The sequence below is a fragment of the Branchiostoma belcheri genome, unplaced genomic scaffold (genome assembly GCF_001625305.1).
Source record: "Branchiostoma belcheri isolate BF01 breed outbred unplaced genomic scaffold, Haploidv18h27 scaffold52, whole genome shotgun sequence".
NCBI lineage: Eukaryota > Metazoa > Chordata > Leptocardii > Amphioxiformes > Branchiostomatidae > Branchiostoma > Branchiostoma belcheri.
This window is the reverse complement of record NW_017804154.1, coordinates 1,440,818-1,462,561: the sequence shown is the minus strand read 5'-3', so window position 1 is coordinate 1,462,561 and position 21,744 is coordinate 1,440,818. Positions and strand designations below refer to the sequence as shown.

The window sequence follows — 21,744 nt, the reverse complement described above, 5'->3', positions numbered from 1 at the left end:
ATGTTTAGGGTCTTACTCCCAATGTTTTCCCGCAAATCCGCCTGTGTTGACATGGCTTTTCTTGTTGTATAGTAAGAATGTGGCGAGCCTTTGTACCGGTCTCAACTAACCAACATTATACCACATGAACCACCGCGGCCTCAAACGTTCCTTATAAAACCAGTCGAAGTGATTTCTTTTGTTACCGCGACATTGAGATCCAAAATTGTTTGATATTGCCCTATGCCATTAGCTACTTGATAACAATACAGATTTGGAACCTAAACTGAATTTAAGTAAGGTAGCGGGGAAAGTGATATCTTTGTCCTTTTGTAACAAGACACGGGAAAAAACATGAGTGTGAAGCAAGGTCGGAAGCCCTGTGTGTTCGGTAGCGTGGCTGTTTTCCTTGGCGCACGTTCAGGTGCGGTTGCTACCGTCTCCACGTGAGGTTGCTAGGGTCGACCACAAACGAGTAACAGTGATATCTCCTCATTAACTTTCACATAATCTTCTTACTTTTACTTTTCGAGGTCGCTTCGTACGTTTTCTTCCCAAAAATTGTGGTTTAATTGGATTTGAATATCGCCGTGCCCTCCAAAGTGGATTAGTAACCAAGACGCCACCGGTTCCCCCGTGTTGACTCTGCTACAATGTGTAGCGCCATGTCCAACAAAGGCAGAACACAATACATCTCACTAAAACGAGGGTTCAAGGAGGTTTTTTTTCCACAATGGTGGGGCCACCCGGTATACTCTTAGGACAAACCAACCGTAAAATCATCTGAAAAAGGCTACAAGTCGACTCAAATTTCCGACATTACTTTGTCAAGTTCAAGCATGTTTCATCACTGCCCCCCTAACTGTTATAATAGCTATACATTGGAGTTTCATACTGATGTACTGAATGTCTTCTGTGATCGTTATATTTTGTTAGGCGGTTGCTAAGGAAAGTATATTGTACTTACGTCTTTGCTGGAGCTCCTTCTGTTGAACAGAGAGGAAGTCTGCGTCAGTCATGTCTTGCGGGTTGTCCGGCCGTGGTTCGACGGACGCCCGACGCATGTAGTCCCGCACGGCTTTCCGTACCCTCTCCTGGAGAAGTGCCGTCCCCGTGGCGAAGCGGGCCGAATTCGGCGTGTCCAGAAATCCCTTAAAACCAGGAGGAGCATGGATACTTACAAACTCAATACCACCACGTTTCGGCATGGTTCCTAGCGTCCTAATAACTCACTAAACTAGGAACTAACGACCGACGTCGCTACTATAGACCAACGACAGCCACATAGAACACCGCCACACGAACACATAGTCGTGCGTAGCGACAACAAATTTGTAAAGCAAGAAAACTGCTCCTGTTGTGATATTTCGTCCTGTATGTTCAGAAAGTTGTTGCCTAAACTTCTCTGCAGTAAAAGGAAAGCTAGACAAGAACAACAGGAGCTGAATGGGTTTGGCGACACTCAACACCGGGGTTCCAAGGTCGGGAACAGAAAAAGTGGATAAAGATAGCCCGTAAGGTCATGGGTGTGACGTATGACACTGATAGAGTACTTCTCAATGGCCAGTGACCCAAGCCTAATATCCTGATTTATAACGGCCATGGCGCTGCGTGTGGGTCTGTGAGGAACAATGTCAGCAAAATCTTTCACAGAAAGAATTCTTAAAACGTCTGAATTCTGCTATTGGTCTTCATGGCTAGCTCGACGAAAACTACTGTTGTTTCATTGAAAGTTGTTCATTAGTGGAGTGGCGATTGTCAAGAGGTGGGTGTAGCCCTTCACTTACTATGGATCACAAGTATTTTTGAGTCGCAACTATTTTGTATCTAACTCACGTTAGGGATATCATATGATCATTGAGCGTCATTTCGATATCGGCTTATGACGATTGACTTGTAGAAAATACCCTATAAAATGTAGATAAATTTGTTTTACCATTTCGAAAGCAGTCTTCTCAGCATAATGTACTTCTGCCATATAAATGAAGTGGTGATATTCAAGTTCTAAAATGACAGTCAATTCGGTCTCATTTACACAGGTATCTAACAAGTATCTATCAATTACGTGCGATGATACAATGAAACTACTTAAGCTTTTGATAACATCCATTATATATAATGTAGACCTATTGAACGGCCGAACAGCGACCTGAGAACCACCAACAATCCGACAATACCGGAGTGGCTGCTGTTGCTCTAACGCTAATTGCCATCAACGTATCACGTAAGCACCAGAACCAATTAGCCTAGAAAAGCACGGTAGAAGGACCGCCGGGGTAGTTATTGGGTGACAGTGACTTCTGTTTTGGCAACAAAATATAACTATAAACGAGATGTATAGGAAGCAATTATCACACTATAAAATATCCCGTACCGGATGTCACATTGTTTGACCAAGGAGGTCCTTGGTTTGACGGAGTTGTATACTTTTTACAAATTCAAGAGTAAGCTTTTGGTCATAAAGTTTTACTGCCAGTTTGACGATGAAGGTATGTGCGCTCACGAAACCAAACAAAGTACATAGATTGTAAAATTTGTCATTCAAACATATCTAGCCAGAGTGGGTTCTACACACGGCATGACGGTAAACACGTGTAAAACCATTTCCCGTGGCCTTTAGGTAGCAACCACCTGTTGACCCGGAATATTTCAAACTACAGGTGCGCCCACACGTCATATATCCAAAATGGGACTCGTGAAATCTTACCGTCCTGGGGTGAGGGTTATTCCGTCGGCCGGGAGAGAAAGGTCTCGGTTTAGGTTGCTTCATGGGTCGCGGCTTCTTGTAGTCGTCGCTGTAGCTGGTCTTGGGTGTCCTGAGGTGGGCCGGGACTTGCGTCTGTGGCGGCATGGTGGTATCGGCTTACCGGGACAGTTCCGGGGGACGTACCGTAACCCTACACGGACTCTCGTGCTTCGATATGGACACGGGAAAGTGTGCCACCGCAGCTGGAGTACAACACTTCAGGCCGGCGCAGCACGCTCGTCCGTCTGTACTTCGGTACACCGTGGCCCACTTCAACCACACAAACACACAAAATACCTAGGGCAACGCTTAGGACTCAATCAATCGGTCGTCATTTACGAACCATTGAGGACTCTTGCAGGAATTCTCGCTCATTGGCCGCGACATTAGTTACACAAACAGGTTTAAAACGCTCGGAATGACCTATGAAACCTCTCGCCAATCAGCGGCTTTAGATGAACAAGAGTGACACAAGTAACTTTTCACTACATTCACTCATGCGTCATACTTTCCGACTGGTAATTGAAAGGTGTCATTTTAAGAGTGGCTCGGCCAACATACCTGCAGTTCCTCTCAGAATCAATTTGACAGCCCCTCCGGCCTGGATTAATTCATGCGATCACAACCAGCAAATAAGGGCGGATAGACCAAACAAATGGAGCAAATACGTGATTTGGAAAAGGTCGCCGAGGGCTGTTGCCATAAACGCTATCGTGGTTACCATGGTGTTTGCGTCACTTGGCTCCAGGCGATGAAAAAACGCCCTGCGGAGTTAAAGATTGACCACTTTTGTTCTCTAAAGAATTGTTCAGCATTCTATTCGGCGACAACCTGCCCGCCAGGTCACTCTGAAAGGCTCTTGAGAAAATTAATCAACAATCCAAGTCCTTTTTATCAGACTGATAGTCATACATACTTGTAATGAGAAGCAAACACGTTCCGGCCCAAATAACCTGAATGCCTTACTTGTAGCAAAAAAGACTGCTGTACTATTGATAATACATATTATACATATGTCTGTTTGTAGACGAAAATAAACACACAAAAGTCGACCAGTTGCTGTATGGTTCAGCTATGTTTTAACAATACCTTGCACGAGGACGTTTTATTATAGCTGTACCAATAAATTTGTCAATAAGTCAAAAGTGTGTAAATGGAAACTTCACCTTGACTCTGCACGTTCAGAATTTACGACAGCTGTATTGTAGTGAGAATTGGGTTTGGCCTATAACTTCCACCGCATAATGGCTACTTCTCAAAGGCTGTCAGCAGGTAGATTGTTTTGTGTGTTTGTACATGTGGGATGTAACTAACAACATACACCAGTCCTACTCAGTACAGAATCTATAAGTCTTAGGCATAGTTCTACTAACTTCAAAATAACAGCTTACAACCTCAGACCAGTTTCATTCTTATTTTTATTGTTACTTCTTCAACTGTACAAAAACATATTCAACTTCAGCACAGCATGCACCAGAGTCATTGCTGTTTTGACAAATTCATGACATGCATTCTAATACAGGCTACCAGTCTCTACTTGACTAACGGCTTATTTCCCTGCTTTACATAAACTGGGGTTTTCGCATTCAATTCATTCCATGGAATTTACACATAGTGCTATTAGTATTAGTACCTGGCACCAAAAGCTTCCTTTTACATACACAAGAGTTGTGCTAGCCTGGTATACATTCCTTATGAAGTTGTATCTCCAATTTGCTCCAATGGTCACTTCCATTTTGAAGGGAGCAACTGTTGGAGTGAAAAGGAAGATACCAGGCTGGAGGTATCCTACCATCATAGAGGCAAGCAAGCCTGACATAACTTCATAAAGTCTAGAGTCTAAGATGTCTGGAGCATTTGCGACATTATTTTGTCCCTTGTACAGCCAGCAAAAAATTGCACAAAACATCACAGTCATCCTTACCAAGCAGTAACTGACATGTGAACCTCTGAACTAATATCAAGTGTGTTTTTGAACTTGTGCTAAAAAATGCCCCACCCTGGAAGGAAATTTCTATAAATCAGATAAGCAGTTCCAATCTTCTATCACATTTCAGTCAAATTTATGGTACACTTATTACAGGTAAGGCCATGCTAGAAAGGGGTCAAACAGCCATCAAACTTACAATGTGGTTGATAGCAACTATGTGTGAGGGGTCTGCACACTGGGCCTTAACCATGGCCAGTGTGAATAAAGCTGGCATATACCTTGGGCCATTCATATCAAGTTATCACATTGCCTGTAACCCTATTGGGAATGACATATCTCATGCACTACTACTTCCAATAACCTCACTAGCATCATCTACATCCATGCATACTAAACCTCTCTCAACCCTTCCTCAAACACACAAGTAACAGTTAAACTGTTATCAGTTCTCCCTGAAAAATCAAATACTGCATTGCTAATTTCTGAAACATTTGGTAATCAAGAACATGCATATATATGGTACATTCTGGCCCTTTGGTGTGTCACAGATATACATGTAACATTACATACATTGTGGCCTAAAACATGCATCTAGGACACAGCAGCTTTTTGTCCATTTCCTGGTCTACATGTACACTTGCTTCTGGTGTCGTGACCCCTTCACTGGTGCTTGACTTTGACCTTGATGGTGTTGATGCTTGTGACAAAGTTGTACAAGAAGTGGAAGTTCTGTGGAACAGGCAGGAGTAAGTGTCAGTGGAGGGGAACAATGGTTAATTGAACCTCTAACCACAAAACCATGACGTGAATATGTGGTATTTCTACTGTACTACAGAACTGTTTCAACCCCAAATTTCAAACACCATGAAAACTTTCTTTCCCACGTACTGAAAAATAAAACCAGTGGATGTACAGGATAACCTTCATCTACACCATTCTCAACATTTGGGCCTAAAGATCTAAATACCCAACTTCCATCTAGATCTAGAGAACAGGTCCATGTACTTACAATGATGGCCACGTACACCAGACCCAGGTACACAGCAATCCCCACTGCCAGGAACAGGTCAAACACAGCTGGCTTCACACTAGACACAGAAGATACACGTAGTGGTCAGAATACTTAAAAAGCACATGACATCCATATATATAACAAGATAAGAAGGAGTTCTTCTGACAAGAGATGTCAGGAGTAGTTCATAGCAAAATACAACTGATAAATACATTTTACACACAATACATAATGTCAACTTCTCCCAAAACTACATGTATGTACATGTAAAACAAACTACCGGGGTACATGTGGTTCTAATGCCTGTAGGGAGCAGGTTTAGATGTTTCTCCACAAGAAAATAAATATGACTGTTCTTAGTATGAGACAATTGAATATGGTACAACATGATCTATATTTTTTTCTACTGTCCTCCATGACTAGACTCTCCATCAGACAACAGTTCAAGTCTTGTCAGTGATGACACTGTGCAGTACAAGCTGCAGGGTTACCCCATCAGCATACTACACTGTCTGAAGCACCTGTCTGCATAATGGGGCCAGGCGGAAACATCAGTCTTATCATAGAACAAAGGGCAGGCCATTAATCACTTCATTAGCATACAGGTTAAATTGCTGTAATGATCACAGTCTTTGGACTGACAATGACAGATATCAGCTGGGAGATTGGAAATTATTTTCCAACCACTTACACAGTATGTGGTCTCTTTTTTAAAAGTTTTGTAGAATCAGCTCATGAACATTTTTTATAACATTTGAGAGCAAGACAAATTTTCCTACCAATATTTAACATGACTAGGAGGGGCATTGCAAGATTGGTCTTATTTAGAATGGACTTAGTCTTGCCCTGCACCATGTTTGTTTTATCTACTGTGTTCTCTGACACCTCCCTTTCTTGTAGGAATCTGTGATCATCTCCTTTAAATGCTGTTATTTTGAGCTCCTCTTTTCACTTGTTGTTTCACCAGCCAATGACATAAGGGTAGATTAATCATCTACTTCAAGGTAGCTATTAGCATAGGGAATGAAACATTACATTAGGCAGGAAGAAGACAACCTCTGTAATTTTCTTCAATTTACATAGGGAGGGGCTAATCACTGTCACAATAGACGATAAGTTGTTATGACATTTTGCCTGAAGGTGTTAAGCTTCTTGGAAGTGCTAGTAACAACTAAATAACCCTGAAAGGTTCCTTCAGCAACTTCAAACTCTGATTTAATTTTCCCATGACTTTCTACAAAGCCCCAAGTTGTATACTGGATAATTCATAGTGCTTTCTATCATTGAATCAATGCATTTCTACTTTCAAAGCACTTGGAGGGTATGAAACAGTTGCATTCAAGATGGTTGAGCCTGCACATTCTAGAGACTTAAATTTTTGTATGCAGGGCTTCTAGTTAAATTCATGTATCATAAAATGCTTTCCTTTGGTTGGGCTAATTTTGTCAGGACTTTATTCCAGACATGTAAATGTTAAAGGTGATTTGCTGGGGCAAGGTTTGACTAACTCAGTAACTGTCCAAAAGTTTCCAGTTCTGAAGACGTTCTTATGTATACCTACTTGTAAGCATTCATAGTAGTCTGCATTGCAGAGTAGAAGACAAACTCTGGGTCTCTGTAAACAACAACAACATGTTAGTTTCTACATTTACATACATATAACGTAACGTTACATGGAAACCTGGAAGACGGGAGTGTAGCGATACAGTAAACAGTTCGCGAGGGACATGACTTCACGAAGCAAGGCTCTTCGCGAAAACCGCGAAGTTAAATCCCTGACGAACAAAAATGCATTTACAGTAGTCAACAACAGATGACAAATCAACAGGAATACACATGTTCATCTCCAGGCCATCAAAGACACCTTTGTGAAAAAAATGTTGTCTGGATTTTATTTACCCCCCTCATTTTCATAATAATCTTATTCAGCTTTTACATAAAAAGTTAAGATATCCTTTATTAGACTTTAATAACAATTCTTACATGTCTGTTATAAAGGAGGACATACAGGACATCTTTCTTAGATGTCAAGGTCCACTGATACCGTGTCCACTATAATTAGCCAAATTAGGCTAATTTCTTAATTGGATTAAATGAGTTGGAATGGCCTATTGTCACTCCATAGCAACTGAAAAAACATGTTATTTGCTGCCCAGTAATAACTACGCCACCTAATTACAGTTGCATGTAGGTTATGCAAATGATTTCTCAGTAACACTACGCCCAAACAGTACAGTATAGCACACCTAGATGAAAATAAATTCATTTGTAGAAAAAAACTTTGAAAGTTTGAATCTATATCATTCAAAACAATGATCAGGTGGGCAGAGTATATCCTACTTTTGTATATCCTGTGTTTTAGATGGTGATTAGTTACAATTCCCTATGGACAAGGCAGAGAAATTCATTCAAAGATTTTGATGTTGTAGAGTTTTCAAGGTGGCTGTTACAGAACTATAACGTTAACCAACAACAAGACCTTTTCTGAGACAAGACAGCTGAATTTTGTATGAAATATCTGCAACTTCAGTTTGGACTTGATCGTACAATGATTGTACAACAAATGTGAGTCATTATGTGACCAGGGCCTTAGCTGGACCAGGGTGTACCTGTAGAGGCACCCCTCTCCCTTCCCTACCGTTTGTCAGGTTTGAAGGTGAGCCTGCGCACGTCCTTGAGGTAGCCGTTCATGGCCTGCTCCATGGTGCTGAGCAGGGTGTGGTCCTTCCCGATCAGCTGGGCCGCCCGGGGCTGTGACGTCACCAGGTTCAACCACGCCTCGATCGACTTCGGATGGAGGTTCTGTCACACAAGGGAAGGGAAATTTTCTCTGTTGTTAGCTGAACTATACTCCAGGGAATACACTACTGTACGAGTACATTGTTGTAAGTCTGTTGTCACTGAATGAAAGTATATAGACTATATATAAAAGTCAAAACACTTCTGGATGTTTTCAAGGTAATGAAGGCCATACAGGACTATCTGTATCTGTAGATGTATAGCTAGTATTAACTACCCATACACCAGATTAAAACCATGTGGCTGGTTAACACTACCATGGCAATCTAAAAACCAGGTGCTTAAGGTTTTAGGACAAAGACAATCCATTGGAAAGTATGTCATGTTCCAACAGTACAGCAGTTTATGTGTTTGTTTTGTAGAAAATGCATGGTATCTATTTGAAAAACTCAAAAAGCTTTTTAAAAATTCTTACCAATCCATCCTGGAAGATCTCCATTGAGCCATCATGCCCCTAGAGAGTATAAAGAATTGTCATTCAACTTGTTGTGTGTACAAGATGGTGAAACCAATATAATGGTTGGAGATAGAAGAGACACCTTGTGACCAAAAGATAAACTGCAGTGTATCAAACCTGGTACACACTAGCCTGAGTGTCAGCCTTGTTAGCTTTTGTCCGCTCCCCAAGATCTGCTCCCTGCCAACATGGAGCGGGGAGCAGATCTTGGGGAGCGGATGAAAGCTAACAAGGCTGACACTCAGGCTAGGTACATACCATACATCAATCTAATACATGTACTGTCTTACATTTTATCTGCACATTTGAAAATGGACATGTGAATAACTTCTAAAGCAGATATAGTAGTATTAAAAACAAAAGCATATGGTAAACCAGTAAAAGATATTTTTTCACAAGTACACAATTCTGCCTACAGAATGGTAGATATCTGCAGCTGCTGACCTTGGCAGTGAGGTTGTAGATGTGTCTGGCCAGTGCCTCGGCCAGCACCCTAATGTTCCTGGTCAGAACACCCGTGTCCACCTGGAACCTGAATGAACAAGATCACATCTTCAAAAGCTACCTCCTTGTAACGATTCCTGTCTTGTACACTGATATTCATGCTTGCCCCTTTAAAGCTGATACAGACTCAAAGTTTTTGGACACTGGCAACCATCCCTCTCAATAATACTGCCTTTACCCTTCATATATCCTTATGAATGATGATTTGATAAAAAAGTTATATTTTAAGACACTTTCAATGCTGTAAATCTTGAAGCTTTTGCGGTGGCTTTATTTTTCCAGTTTTCATGGTGACCTCTATGTGGTACATCATACATGACACTGCAAATATGTAGTACTAATGTATTACTACTATACTACAGGACTGTTTCAACAACAAATTTTGAAACAGAGCAAAAATCTCTTTTCCTTTTCAACCGGAAAAACACAAAACAAATACAAAACTAAGTGTATTTATGAGTTCAGCCTGCCATACTTCTGGTCGGTGATGCTCTGCCTCTCCATGGCCCTGTGTGTGGGGAAGTGTGACAGCGAGGCGGCAGGCAGGCGGCGGATACTGAAGCGCTCGTGTTCCCACGCCAGCAGGTCCTCCGCCAGGTTGATCTTCTTGTGCACCATGGTGAAGTTTACAGCAGAAAACTGGGCCTCCAGGACCTGCACAGGGTTGTGGTAGTGTTGTCATTATGTTTACCAAAGGAAAACATACTGTTTTTGCTCTGTTTCTTCTTCTTCCATTCCAAACACTGACCTCTGACCTGATCAATGACCAGACTAGGATTCAGCAACAACAGGTAAGAATTCAATACATGGCAGCAACCTCTACAGTAATGAGATTATGAAGTAAGTCATATAACCTTAGCTGTGTAAAGGTTAGGTTTGACAGGCGTTCAGTGTGATATAACAAGCTGCTGCAGTGCCTGCAAAGCTGGTGTGTTATGTTGAAAGGTGGTTATGTCAGATATACAGAAAGAGAAGTGAAAACTACTCCACATGATGTTCAGATACACAGGAGAGGAGAACTACTACTCTAACTTACAGTCTTGAGCTCCTCCAAGAAAGAATGTAGTGCAGAGCCCTCCTTGGGAGGTTTGGACACATGGAGGAACAGGCTGTCTCCCGAACCAACCGAGTCCAGACACAGAACAAAGGACACCTCCGACAGTAGGCTGCCATCTGACGGGATATACACAAGTCATCAATCAATCAATCAACCAATCAATCTTTATTGAAGTGAATTTGTCAGTAACATACATGAGTATGTATCATACTGAGTTATGTTGAGTTTTATCTAAAAGTTAGCAGAACTCATGAACATGACAATAGTTATAAATGTATATAAACAAACATCTACAGAAGATGCACTGAATCACAGGAAAGAGTCCTATGGTATATCAAACTAGTATAGGTAAGTGCAATAATGATTTGCAGTTTAACCGGTATAGCCAATGTCACAAGCTGAAAAAAGACGGAACAGCAGACAGAAATGTTTTCCTGAGAGTGTTTTGTTGTGTACCTGTATGGTCCAGGTTATCCTCGATCCACCGTTTGGTTCCCTGGTAGTTAAACTTCCCTCCTCCAGACAGCAGGAACAGGAGGTTAAATCTGTACACCGGTCAGGGATTTAACTGTCCACTGGACAGGAGTGGACTATATCACTCTTCTTACAGATACAGAACCAACCTGTTTATGTTGTGATAATTCTAACCTTCTTATATGTACATATTCTTATAACATAGTTATGTAGCAAATAAACAAAACAATTTAGCAACATGAAGGTAAAATCATGATCTAAATCATGAACCATTTTTCTTGTACTCATAACTTTCAGTCAGGAACACTATTAAGGATACTTTGGATGTGTCTTGGGGTTGTCGTACAGCTTGGAGAAGAGGCGTGCCAGTTCCAGCAGTGCTACCATTCCACTGCCGTTACTGTCTGCACCGTAGGACAGGTGCTGCAAGAAAAGAATGGGGAAAATTAGACTTTCCTTTCCAACAATCACTTATGAGTGAACAAGTACAGCAATATCAAAACTTTGTACATCAAACATAGATATGAACTTACTGGGGCAATCCCAAAAGTGTCATAGTGAGCCACAATGGCCACAGTTGGCAGATGTTCCTCTATTCCCAGCCCTGACAGCTTCCCCTGAAACACAGGCACAGATAACATGGTCATTAGCAGTGAGAGAAAAAGGTTGATGATAATACCCATACTTTTCCATGGTGCCCATATACATCAGCCCAGAGTATTTCTTACCCAAGGTTAGGTTAGTGACCCATCTTAAAACAGTTTTTGTACATGAAGCTAAATAATCCACTTTGGTTTGGATTTGTCATTTACAATGAATCTGTCAACTCATACACGACATCTTTTGAAGAGCATCACAGAAGAAATATCTTTACCCTAATATTTTTCCTACTGTTAGGACTGACAATATGAATACCTGGATGCTGGTGATCTGTGCATCCTTGATGGGCGTGGCCTGTGTTGCTGTAGTGACCATCTGGAACCCGTTGGCTGAGGCAGCATGCAGCAGAGCTGTGTGAACCAGTAAACCTCATTAGTCTAGCATCAAAACAGTCATGCATTACATTTAAACATAAAAAACAAGGAAACTTGAAAGGTAACATTTGCAAAGCAAATGTTTGCCTTTGCATATGGTCTGCTCTGTTAATTTTTTACTCAAACACCTTCATATATATGGTCCGACAGGAGTCTAAATCCCTCCTGCTATAGAATTGCAATATTACGTAACCCAACACTAGTTACCATGGTGACAGACGTCTGGTTCATGTCATTGACCTTATTTGCTGGAGAAGAAGAAGAGGAAACAGAGCAAAAACAATACCTTTTCCTTCAGTAATAATAACAAAGCAAATTTATCTTTCCTCTAAAACCTGTACCAGATTTTATGATCAATGTGATCCCACCTTCAGTGGCAGTGGCGGCCTTGTCAGTGTTGGATCCATCCTGGATCGCTGCATAGATCTTGGTCAGGGTGTTGTCTTCCACAGCAAAGTACACAGGAGTGTTGACATCCTGGTCCATCAGGTCGTGTTCAAGTTCTATAAACTCCTGGAGAAAAAGTTGCTTCATGTCTGATTTCATTCTTCTATTACTATCTTGGACATGTAATAAATACTTGATGTGTAAGCATTGACTGCCATATAAGAAACAAAAGGGGTAATAAGGTGTTGTTAGAAAAATGTTCCTTCACATAAGCTACCAGATTGAGACAACATATTTAATCTTTAGTACAGTGTTTGGCTGCCAATGTGGTTATGGTGTTAGGGAGAAAGTTAAGGTACTGGTTTTTGTTCAAACAAGTAGGTTAAAATCGAAATTATTTTTTATTGGTTATAATATCAGAGTCTTTAGGCAAAATGGTAACAATGACCGACCTCCAAACTCTCCTTGGGGACAGTGGACAAGTCATTAGGCAGGAGCACCAAGACGGCCCCTGCTGACTGGTCAACCAGGTCCTTGAACTTGTCCACAGTCAGGTCAGCTAGCCGCGTGACGACGCAGCGCCGTGTCAGCATGCTGGCGCCAAGAGACCGCGCCTCCATGTTCACAATGGCGTTTCTGCATCCTGGAGAACATCAGAGTAACAGTACACTGAATGTGAACCCAAATCAAAATTAGTAATTTACGCATGTATTTCTGTGATACACAGTCCACCCTCTTACCTGCACTTTTATGAAATACATTACATGAGATTATTTTGCATGTTCTAAAATGGAGTAAAAAAATGATTTAACCTTGTGGCCATGTCATCTTCTCTACAACTTAAACAGATAAGATAGAATGTGAATGAGAATTTTTTTAAACCTCAACCACTGACAGTTTTTGTTATTTGATACTGATAGCTTATACTTCATCAGACAAATTTACACAGATTACTACAAAAAATTCATTATATGCCTTAGGCAATGAATAAATTCATGTTGAATGCTTTTTTTTTCTACAGCACTGCAAAAAGACCGCAACCAATGAGTGAAACTAATTTCTGTAAAATATCACTGTACATGGACATAATTTGGAATATGGTATGATGAATTGATTCTCTGTTTTTGTTTTGAAGTGAATTCATTTTCGCATTTTTTGTAGACGTTGATAGTTTGAATAATTCATGAATGACACTGCTAACCAAATGCTCCAAAACGATGCTCACAAATTATTCAAGTTGAAAATGGGCAGGGGGTAACGTTATCTGCGTGTTCTATATAATTTTTGTAGGTCAAAAAAATATTAGTAATTCCATTAACAAAATTTGAAGAAGCAGCTAATTCTAACAAAAACACACGATGGCTTTAATCTACAGGTACATTTTGCTGTTGTTTCCTATCAATAAAGTGGCATAAAACAAAAGAGAATTTTGTATAAAGAAATGATTTTACCATAGCTCGTCCCCTGGAGGTCGAACTGCTGCATGCGGTAGACGGAGAACTCGTGCGCCGCCTCCACCGGATCGGGCGACACGATGATCAGCACAGCCGGCACGAACAACAAGAACGAGATGGGAAACACGCCCCGGAAAATGTCGAACACTTCTCCGGCCTCCTCGTACATTTTGCTGACAGAAAAGACGCCAGTAGAGGAGAAATTACAGCGACTTCATCGACATGTTTCTCTGTCTGCGGAATCTCTGCACGTTGATCTACATAGGAGGGACGCATGCGCACATGCTGTTGGATGTTGCATCCTGGGAACGGGTCAAATAAAGGACACATTTTGGAACAAACCAAAGAAGGAAAAGGGGCGTTGAAAGCTCTGTGTGCTTTTCCGCAAGTCTCACACATTGACAGAATTAAACGTTTCTAAACGTTACGCAGCATTGTATGATTTATCAATTTGCTCTTTATCTTGTCAAACTAGTAAACAATCTGCCCTTTGAAATGGTTCTTCTAAAATCTTTTGAAAGCTTGAGCTTGACTTTAAGAAACTTTTCATTAATCTTCCACACAATTCTGCAGTTTGAAAACTAAGAAAGCTTATCAACCTCTATTCTGGTAGACGAGAGGAGGTCGATGATTTATATTCTTATTCTATATGATACCCTTGCCGCAGCAGAATTGTCGTCTTCACAACTGTCGACCTGCAATGATTACTTTGACAGCTAGAAGTCCCCACTGCCACGTCGTCGGCTGAGACCCAACACATGATGATGGTAACAGGTGCAGGCTTTTAAGTTTCAGGTATATTCATTCGAGTGAGTCGTATGTCTGTCGTGAGATTGATTGAATATACAAAAGAACCATACAAATATGCATAGTCTCAAATAATTAATAAACGCTGGGCGTCATTTATTTGGAACTACAACTTCATGAAATAGGTCACTTGTTTGGAAGCCATCCAAAGAGCACACGTCTACTCAAGATGGCGCAGCCAGCAGACGACGCCAGTTGCGCTTCTGGCCCAAGACTGTTAGGGAAGGTTAGTTGAAATATTCGTGCGCATTAGTAGGGATAGTACATCGTCGCGTGGGACGTGGGACGATTTGACAAAATTTTCTTGACATCTGTACAGACCCGGTGCACCTGTACACTGAAAACAGTGGGCATGTTGTTGATCATTTCCGTTTGCATGACAGGGTGCTAACTCAGCTCGACAAATTTAATGACTTGTTTATCCAAGGATATCCCTATCGGTGGCAACAAGACAGTATCAAATTGGCCAGGCAGTATCCAGTAGCCAGAGAAGGTCCGCGGCCACCGACGGGTGGTGGGGGTAGCGACAAAAAAAAAAAAAAAACAGCCATGTATAAAAAGGTAACGATCATTCCCCCACAAACTCTGCTTGGAGTGTATATCTCAACTTTACTGGGAAACTGGAGCGGATTTCTGTGACCAACTCAAACATATTGGAGCAAAAATAACACAACTTTTACTAATATCTTGTACCCAATACTTTTCTCAGCAGGACGGATACGTTGGATGGGATTTGATCCCCGAACCTCTACTCCTTCACATCTGTTCTTTCCTGGGCTCTGCAGACAAACTCAGGGTATGCGCAGTGTGTTTCCGATGGAGAAACGTAGTCACCGCGATAGCCGGGCTCTGGGCGACATTTGACTTCACCCATGACATATTTGGCATGGCGAAGTATGACAGTTATTTCGAGGCGTGCATGAAAATGTACGGCAACCATGTCAGGACAGTCAGAATGAGCACAGCTCCAGCAGTCGCGGTACAACTACTACAGCTATGCGCTCAGAACTGCCCTGCGATAGAAGAAGTATGCATCGCCTTCGACGTTTCCTTGAGAAGACGATATGACTACATGGCAGCTGTTGTCCACAAGTTCTTCCGCGCAATTGCAAGAATTAGCACCTTGCGAAGAGTGCGCATGCCCGGCCTGGCCGAGTGGGTAGAGTCATACCCGAACGCCCAATCAGCGCCGCGGAGAGAAAGTTTTGAACTTCGATGTGCAAACATCACAGCGATAGGTAAAATCTGCCGTTTGTCGGTCTATTTATTGAGCTCTGATTGTAATACGAAGATGGAAAAGTAATCCAGAAAAGCCATTAATAAATTGATCCAAGGGTACATTTTCTAACTTAAGTTAAGGTGCCAAAATTATCGTACCAAATAAGTGGGCTTTGTGTCCTTAAGCTTGACTGTATTTTCGACACATAGCTTACTTGACTTTTCAATACATGTGTGTATCATACTAGTTTACAAATCTATTTTCTTTAATTCCCTGTATCAATTCTAAGACCTGCGGCGATTCACCTGCAAGCGGGTCCCCCTGCGCTTCTCCGGGTGTCCAAACCTGAGACGCCTCGCTGTCAGCTACCACAACATGGACGAGGAAGGTCTGAGGGACCTGTACAAATGTTCGCTGGAGAAAATATCAGTAGAGGTGATATTATATAGGAAAAATGTTAGTGGGGTGGAAAATTCACGAAAGGGATTTCATTTGGAATATTCGACTGTTTTCTCAACTATCTAAACTGTCTCTAGTTTCAAATGTTTGTCATTGGCATTTACAAGCATTGTACCAATACTTAAAAAACGTTAGACATTAATAAAACGTGGTATGGTTGCACTATATCTACCATTGACATAGGTGACAGAGAAACACAGAAGTGACAGAGAAGTGTTTTCAATGAATGAAACGAGCCGTAGTCACCTTTGCGCAAAGCCACTAAAATCACTGTGATGCAATGAGAACAAAGCATTCCTCAATCGACCTCATAAAATTGACTAGTCTATAATTTTTCAATCCTCAGGTTGATGTTATTGACGAACTGATGGCCACCGCCTGGAGATATCTCAAACATGCGCACCACGGGTTACATTGGCACATGATGTTCCCCCGTGACGCAGGCGCGTTCTGGTTCCCGGATGTGGCGGTGAACTCTGTGACGTGCGAGGGTGGGATAGGGGTTATGCACGTTCTGTTCATGGTCAACAGGAAACAGATTCCTCTGGAGCAGCTGGTAAGATTTAATGCGGTATTCACAGCATTACGCACACATAGGCCGAAGTTGGCGACAGTGAATCAATATGGTTCGAGTAAAACAAATGTTACTTTCCAGAGTGCTGCAAGGTTATATCCGTAGAGTCACAAAGATTTGGTCAAGAAAAATAAGATGAAAATGTAATACATGTAAAAACGAAATGGTCTGACGTGGACTAACCTGACAACGTTGAGCACGTTTGGGATTGTTTTTGATGCTATGTGACCATGAACACTTGGACAACTTGTGTAAGTTATATATAACTGTTATACGTCCACCTTTATTTCGGTACAGAGCAAATGGAAAGCGCTGTGAGAGTACATATATGGGAGGCCAAAAGATTGAGATTAAGGTTAACATTCTTTCAACTACGTAATGGGAAACAGAACGCTTCTGTCTTGACAATTCCTACGCTATATTTTTGCCGGCAGGTTTGTCCTGGAAGTGGCAGGAAGAACCCGAAGCTGGAGGGACTACAGAGAAACATGCTGCGTGTGCTGTGTGCGGTGCGGCCGTGTGTGCGCCTGCGCTGTCTGCTGTACGGTGATGACATCTTAGTGTCTACTCTACTGGCGATAGCAGACATGTACCGCGACTTGGACAAGGTCGGTCCCACTTGGCCTCTACCACAGGCTTCGGGAGGCGCCTGGAAAGAGTAGAGATCGGTCAAAATAGAGAGATAACATGCCGAGGGAGTTGGTCCGCTAGAGAGTACATTTTGCAGCACCCGAGCTGGAGCGGCAAACTGTTCTCTCCAGCAGACCAACTCCCTCGGCATGTTATCTCTCTATTTGGCCAATTTCTACTCTTTCCAGCCGCTTTCCGAAGCCTGGTAGAGGCTAGGTCTCACTTGCTCCCGTTCCCTGACTTTTGCCTGACCCAAGCTAGCAGACGCTGCTTTTGTGTATATATACAGTTTAAATCTGAAAGCACCGTGTGTATAGAAACATTCTGGCGCGGAAGGCGCATCAATGTAAACCTGCAGTAATAACGTACAGACTTGCTCCCCAAAGCACAGGTGGAAGTACAGAGAGTCGCATTTTCCTTGTGCTGAAACTTCAAAATTGAACAATGTAAGCTATACTAAATTTGAACATAGATGCTGGGATGTTTCTTTGCCCCAACCTATTCGAAGTCGCTACCATTCTATATGTTTTCCCCACGTGTTCATTGCCAGGATTGTTTTAACAGCTCTACATACGAAGGGGTGCGGTTGTCTTCAGAAATGACCCAGACATCTCTGAAGTTCCCGGTTTCCCAGCAGCCATCTTGAACATGATCCGGACAACCGAAATCACGTCCATGGACGACCTGGAACACCGAGTGAGCCGCCTCATGGGCAGGCGCTGGGTAACAGTTCCCGATGGATGCTGGGAAGAAACTGTGCGAGTTGTCGGAGATCCATTGTAATAGTATTGAGACGGTCGTTGCATGTCTGTTTTTAGTTTTGTTTGCGAGGTTGCCATATATATTACGTGTACTAGTAGATTCGTGGACTGGATACATAGCAAAAAGGCGGCTCATTGTTAACTCATTCAGACTTTACTAGCTACAATGTCTTTGTGAGTGACCAGAAAAATTGCATGTGTATTACTACAGATGATCTTACTGATAAACTAGTACTACTGGCCATATAACCAAATTTTAAGGTTTAAGAGTGTATCCCTCTGCTGGATTATAACCATTACCTCCATGAAAATGGTGCAGGCCTCAGACAGTACGTGATGAACATATTCTCCAAGTCATATTGCATCAGCCAGTCCTTTCATAAAGACTACGTATGCATACCTCCTCCACATCATTAACGCAGGGCGAGCCATGCTCTTTGACAGCTGTGCGCGGCAGTGTCAAGAAAAACCGGAAGCAGATAAGTTCAACGACCTCACATATTCAGGAAAAATCTGTCTACCAACTGGTTAAGGTTAGAGTCAACTTGTGTTCCCTACGTCAGTGGCCACTGTTTCATCCCCCTCCATGACAACCATTATTAGAGATATGCTTTTGATACACAGTAATGAAATGTCAAGCCATAAAAGAATTCCTCATAGCAACTACCAATCCTTTTTAATTACAGTTTACCGCACGGTATGTCTAACGTTACAGATCTATACACCATGAAAACTGCACACATTGAATGTCCAAACAGGGTGTACACGTACGCACACGTGCCATTTAGGTAGACGTACATTTAATGAAATCGATTCACAGACACGTATGGAACAAATTAGTTTGTGGAAACAAACAATGTCTAAAGGTAAAAGCTTTAGTAGTCCATCTCTTATAGTCCGTGTTATCTGTTCCCCTATCAAAGATTTCCCCATGATGTATCAAATGATGAATTGGTATATTTCAAGAATGTCACCAGGGAACGTACAGCATTCTGAAGAACTGTATGATTTAGACAGGTCGATCTATAAAACAACTACACGCCTAAATTAAAGCAAAGGGAATCAAAATGACACATACAACTTTCAAGAATCACTGTATGATGAAGTAGACGTTAATAAATCATTAAGTAATTTATCCAAAGCTATCGAACAGAATATAATATTTTTTCGAAACTCATATGAATGAATAAGTCCTCAACATGTACAGGCCAAGAAGAAAGGTTTCTAAAGAAGCAAACTGTGGATCAATAAAGCTATCTAATGTTATCTCCCAGTGCTTCTGTCCACATAAATTTTTAAGACATGACACACCTTCAACGGCTCACTCGGCGTCTTCTCCGCTGCTTGGGGTTTCAACAGGAGACATCTTCACTGACCCTGGCGATGTTACGAAAGGCACATTCAGACGGCTTGAGTTCAGTTCGTTCCTGGGGTTCTCTGCAAGTCTTCGGCTGGCTGCCCATTTAGTCGGCTGGTCAGTCCGATTGTCTATACTTGGTCCAGCAACAGCGTTCACTACTCGCGCATCTCCCACAATCTTAATGTTGACCACTTGATTCGATGACCACCCCACCTTTTCCCGAACCGTGCTAGCGAGTCGTCGCGCCTTACGATGCACGGCTTCCCGAATCTTCTTGATCCTGAGCGCGTATATGACCGGGTTGACCACCGAATTGCAGAGTGCGATCAGCAACCCCCAGTTTGGCTTTGATTTTACCTCACAGTCTTGTCTCGCAAAGCACATTAACTGCCGCACACCCCCGACGCAAATCGGCAGCCAGAAGACGACGAACACTGCTGCAATGATAATAACGGTCACCTGCATCTTCAAACTGTTTTTGAGTTGCTGGTATTGTCTGGCCGCGACTCGCTGTTCCCTACGGCGTGCTGCGGGCAGGTTGTCTTGCGGGTTTCCGGGGGGCTTGGTTCTGGAGAAGCGCTGCTTCAGTTCGAAGAAGATTCTTGCGTTGACGAAGACCACTACCACCACGGCCATCAGCAAAATGACGTTGAAAAGAATCAGGTAACTTACGGGCAGGTGATTTATGCAGGACTCTGTGTTCATATTATGGCAGTTCCAGCCCATGAGAGGAGACAGACATACGAACACACAGGCTGGCCACGCGATCCCCAAACTCACGGCAACGTGTCGCCCAGACATGCGGGTCTGGTAGAATATCGGGTGGAGGATGGCCAGATAACGGTCCATGGACAGGAGGACCACGCCAACTGCTGATAAGGCCAATACTAAAAAGAAGGTACAGTACAAGCCAACCATTGTCCATGGTCGATACAGTTCCAGTTGGACATGGGCGCAGAAGAAGAACGAGAACAAACCCGCCACGCAGTCCGCCGTAGCCAGGTTGGCCACGAACAGGAACATGGGTTTGGACAGGTGATGGTTTTTCAGCCCTCCGGACAGGACCACGACGTTCATGAGGAGAGCGACTGTCCCGACAGTTGCTGAGACGATCCCGACTTTCTTGTTCTCGTCCACATACGGACTGGGGAGGATGAGAGCACGCGGCTACAGCCAGGTCGTACTCCACCTTATTTTTCATGTAGGAGGAGAAACACGGCCAGAAAGCCTCGTACGCCGTGGAGTTTCCTCCAGTGAGATTCGCCGTGCTGTCGTTCATTTTGCGTTGTTCACTGAAGACAAATACGTCGATTATGGCAAAAACGCTGATTTGGGGCTTTCTACCGTTTTCGTATAGAACTAGATGACTATATGTTACCTCCGATAATCTGTCGGCCGCGCCTAGTACTACCTACAAACTGGTTAAGCACTGACTTATACAGGTGATTGGTCGTGACGTCAGCGTTACCGTAGTTTCGCCGCCCCTAGCTACCGCTAACGTTGCCATAACATCCCTGCTTGACGATATTATTACCTCCATGAAATGTGTCATGGAGGTTATATTTTCAGTTGCGTTTATCTGTCCGTCTGTCTGTCTGTCTGTCTGTTGGTCAACAAGATAACTCAAGAACGCCTGGATGGATTGGTTTCATACTTGGTGTGTTGGTAGGGTGTGACGAAAACTAGAAATGATTAGATTTTGGTCCCCCTAGTGGCTTCCCTTGGTACTGCAGCGCAACTTCCGGTTTTGATATCTCGCGATCTGGACATGCTGGGGTCATGAAATTTTGATGGAAGGTAGCTCTCGTGCTTGGGAAGAAGTCACATGAGTTTGGGCCCCCTAGCGGCTTGTCTGGAACTGCAGGGCTCTTTCTGGCGAAATGTTTAAAAGCCAATAAGTCCAGACAGGAACAACATATTTTCATTATTTTTGGTGTGTAGGTAGCTGAGAGAGAGATGTACACAAATAAATGCAAATTATGCAAATGAGGACTTTATTTGCATAATTAATGAGGAAATTCTATAATTACAGTGTTTTACATTATACTACTTACATACATGTAATGTATGTAACCTATGGCAGACGGAACTTCAACAGATA

General features: G+C 42.5%; 3 protein-coding genes and 1 pseudogene across 6 annotated transcripts in view; 1 reads left to right on the top strand and 3 right to left on the bottom strand.

The window, feature by feature from the left end:
- LOC109480800 overlaps positions 1-3,373 on the bottom strand; it is a 12,373-nt gene extending 9,000 nt beyond the window's left edge. The window contains exons 1-3 of one of the 2 annotated variants that reach the window (XM_019783113.1): positions 3,287-3,373; positions 2,687-2,970; positions 947-1,130 (exon numbers count right to left, since the gene is read on the bottom strand). In XM_019783113.1, the coding sequence (XP_019638672.1) occupies positions 947-1,130; positions 2,687-2,830 (328 nt within the window). In that variant the 5' untranslated portion in view covers positions 2,831-2,970; positions 3,287-3,373. Of the gene's footprint in view, positions 1-946; positions 1,131-2,686 lie in introns of both variants that reach the window. The other variant, XM_019783112.1, reaches the window with a different exon arrangement.
- Positions 3,374-4,126: 753 nt separating this feature from the next.
- Positions 4,127-14,139, bottom strand: LOC109480793 (nicalin-like). Of its 2 annotated transcripts, XM_019783106.1 has the most exons (16): positions 13,831-14,139; positions 12,832-13,022; positions 12,361-12,505; positions 11,874-11,968; positions 11,492-11,575; positions 11,278-11,381; positions 10,941-11,029; positions 10,464-10,600; positions 9,903-10,081; positions 9,368-9,455; positions 8,882-8,920; positions 8,306-8,469; positions 7,229-7,282; positions 5,665-5,743; positions 5,308-5,384; positions 4,127-5,264 (listed from the first exon to the last, which is right to left on the bottom strand). In XM_019783106.1, exons 1-15 carry the CDS (start codon positions 14,000-14,002, stop codon positions 5,316-5,318), a joined length of 1,689 nt encoding a protein of 562 aa, XP_019638665.1. In that variant the 5' UTR covers positions 14,003-14,139; the 3' UTR covers positions 4,127-5,264; positions 5,308-5,315. The 2 variants fall into 2 exon arrangements, with proteins under 2 accessions (XP_019638665.1, XP_019638664.1); XM_019783105.1 differs by having other exon boundaries at positions 4,127-5,384; positions 13,831-14,137.
- A 680-nt stretch (positions 14,140-14,819) lies between these two features.
- Positions 14,820-19,487, top strand: LOC109480689. 2 transcript variants are annotated; one of them, XM_019782920.1, is made up of 6 exons: positions 14,820-14,866; positions 15,350-15,878; positions 16,149-16,294; positions 16,665-16,874; positions 17,327-17,500; positions 18,087-19,487. In XM_019782920.1, exons 2-6 carry the CDS (start codon positions 15,527-15,529, stop codon positions 18,303-18,305), a joined length of 1,101 nt encoding a protein of 366 aa, XP_019638479.1. In that variant the 5' UTR covers positions 14,820-14,866; positions 15,350-15,526; the 3' UTR covers positions 18,306-19,487. The 2 variants fall into 2 exon arrangements, with proteins under 2 accessions (XP_019638479.1, XP_019638480.1); XM_019782921.1 differs by having other exon boundaries at positions 14,827-14,866; positions 15,353-15,878.
- Positions 19,488-19,604: 117 nt separating this feature from the next.
- Positions 19,605-20,922, bottom strand: LOC109480669 (annotated as a pseudogene).
- Between the last annotated feature and the right edge of the window lie 822 nt (positions 20,923-21,744).

What these genes read in the sequence shown, in the direction of transcription:
- LOC109480793 (XM_019783106.1), bottom strand. Translation starts at nt 14,002, where the DNA reads ATGTACGAGGAGGCCGGAGAAGTGTTCGACATTTTCCGGGGCGTGTTT. An exon ending in ACTACTATGAATGCTTACAA is followed by an intron (nt 5,744 to 7,228) that starts GTAGGTATACAT and finishes TTCTGTGTCTAG; the next exon opens with TGTGAAGCCAGCTGTGTTTG. An exon ending in TGGTGTACGTGGCCATCATT is followed by an intron (nt 5,385 to 5,664) that starts GTAAGTACATGG and finishes CCTGTTCCACAG; the next exon opens with AACTTCCACTTCTTGTACAA.
- LOC109480689 (XM_019782920.1), top strand. Translation starts at nt 15,527, where the DNA reads ATGGCGAAGTATGACAGTTATTTCGAGGCGTGCATGAAAATGTACGGC. An exon ending in TGCAAACATCACAGCGATAG is followed by an intron (nt 15,879 to 16,148) that starts GTAAAATCTGCC and finishes ATCAATTCTAAG; the next exon opens with ACCTGCGGCGATTCACCTGC. An exon ending in AGATTCCTCTGGAGCAGCTG is followed by an intron (nt 16,875 to 17,326) that starts GTAAGATTTAAT and finishes TTTTGCCGGCAG; the next exon opens with GTTTGTCCTGGAAGTGGCAG.